The sequence below is a fragment of the Sinocyclocheilus anshuiensis genome, unplaced genomic scaffold (assembly GCF_001515605.1).
Source record: "Sinocyclocheilus anshuiensis isolate Anshui unplaced genomic scaffold, SAMN03320099.WGS_v1.1 scaffold415, whole genome shotgun sequence".
In the NCBI taxonomy this organism is placed as follows: domain Eukaryota; kingdom Metazoa; phylum Chordata; class Actinopteri; order Cypriniformes; family Cyprinidae; genus Sinocyclocheilus; species Sinocyclocheilus anshuiensis.
The window spans coordinates 1,789,442-1,789,801 of record NW_015552655.1 but is presented as its reverse complement, the minus strand read 5'-3'; the positions used below and the strand labels follow the sequence as shown (position 1 = coordinate 1,789,801).

At 33.6% G+C, this 360-nt stretch overlaps 1 protein-coding gene across 1 annotated transcript in view; it reads right to left on the bottom strand.

Annotated features, from left to right (window-relative positions):
- LOC107667164 (conserved oligomeric Golgi complex subunit 7-like) overlaps positions 1-360 on the bottom strand; it is a 10,756-nt gene that overhangs the window by 1,923 nt on the left and 8,473 nt on the right. Inside the window, 1 exon segment of the mRNA XM_016458758.1 lies at positions 1-188. This exon segment is cut by the window's left edge and continues 77 nt beyond it. Coding sequence (XP_016314244.1) covers positions 1-188 — 188 coding nt within the window.

Below are 360 nucleotides of genomic sequence, written 5' to 3'. Positions count from 1 at the left end.
AGACATCATGTATGTGTGTGTGTGTGTGTGTGTGTGTGTGTGTAACAGCTGTATTTCATGTGCTTGTGTTCACCTTGTTCTGGAGGGTACGGCAGTTTGCCAGTGTGTAGCGCCAGTTCCAGTGCTGGATCCTCCTGAGTCACAAACGGCTCCAAATGCAGAGGCAAAGACATGATATACTGACCGATCTATAGACAAAACACAAATGAGTGCACAATTATATAACTAGAATGTATATAGATCAGATCTGTATATAAAAAAGTATAAAAAAATATATATATGTGTATTATACATACACACACACACGCATATATATATATATATATATATATATATATATATATATATATATATATATAA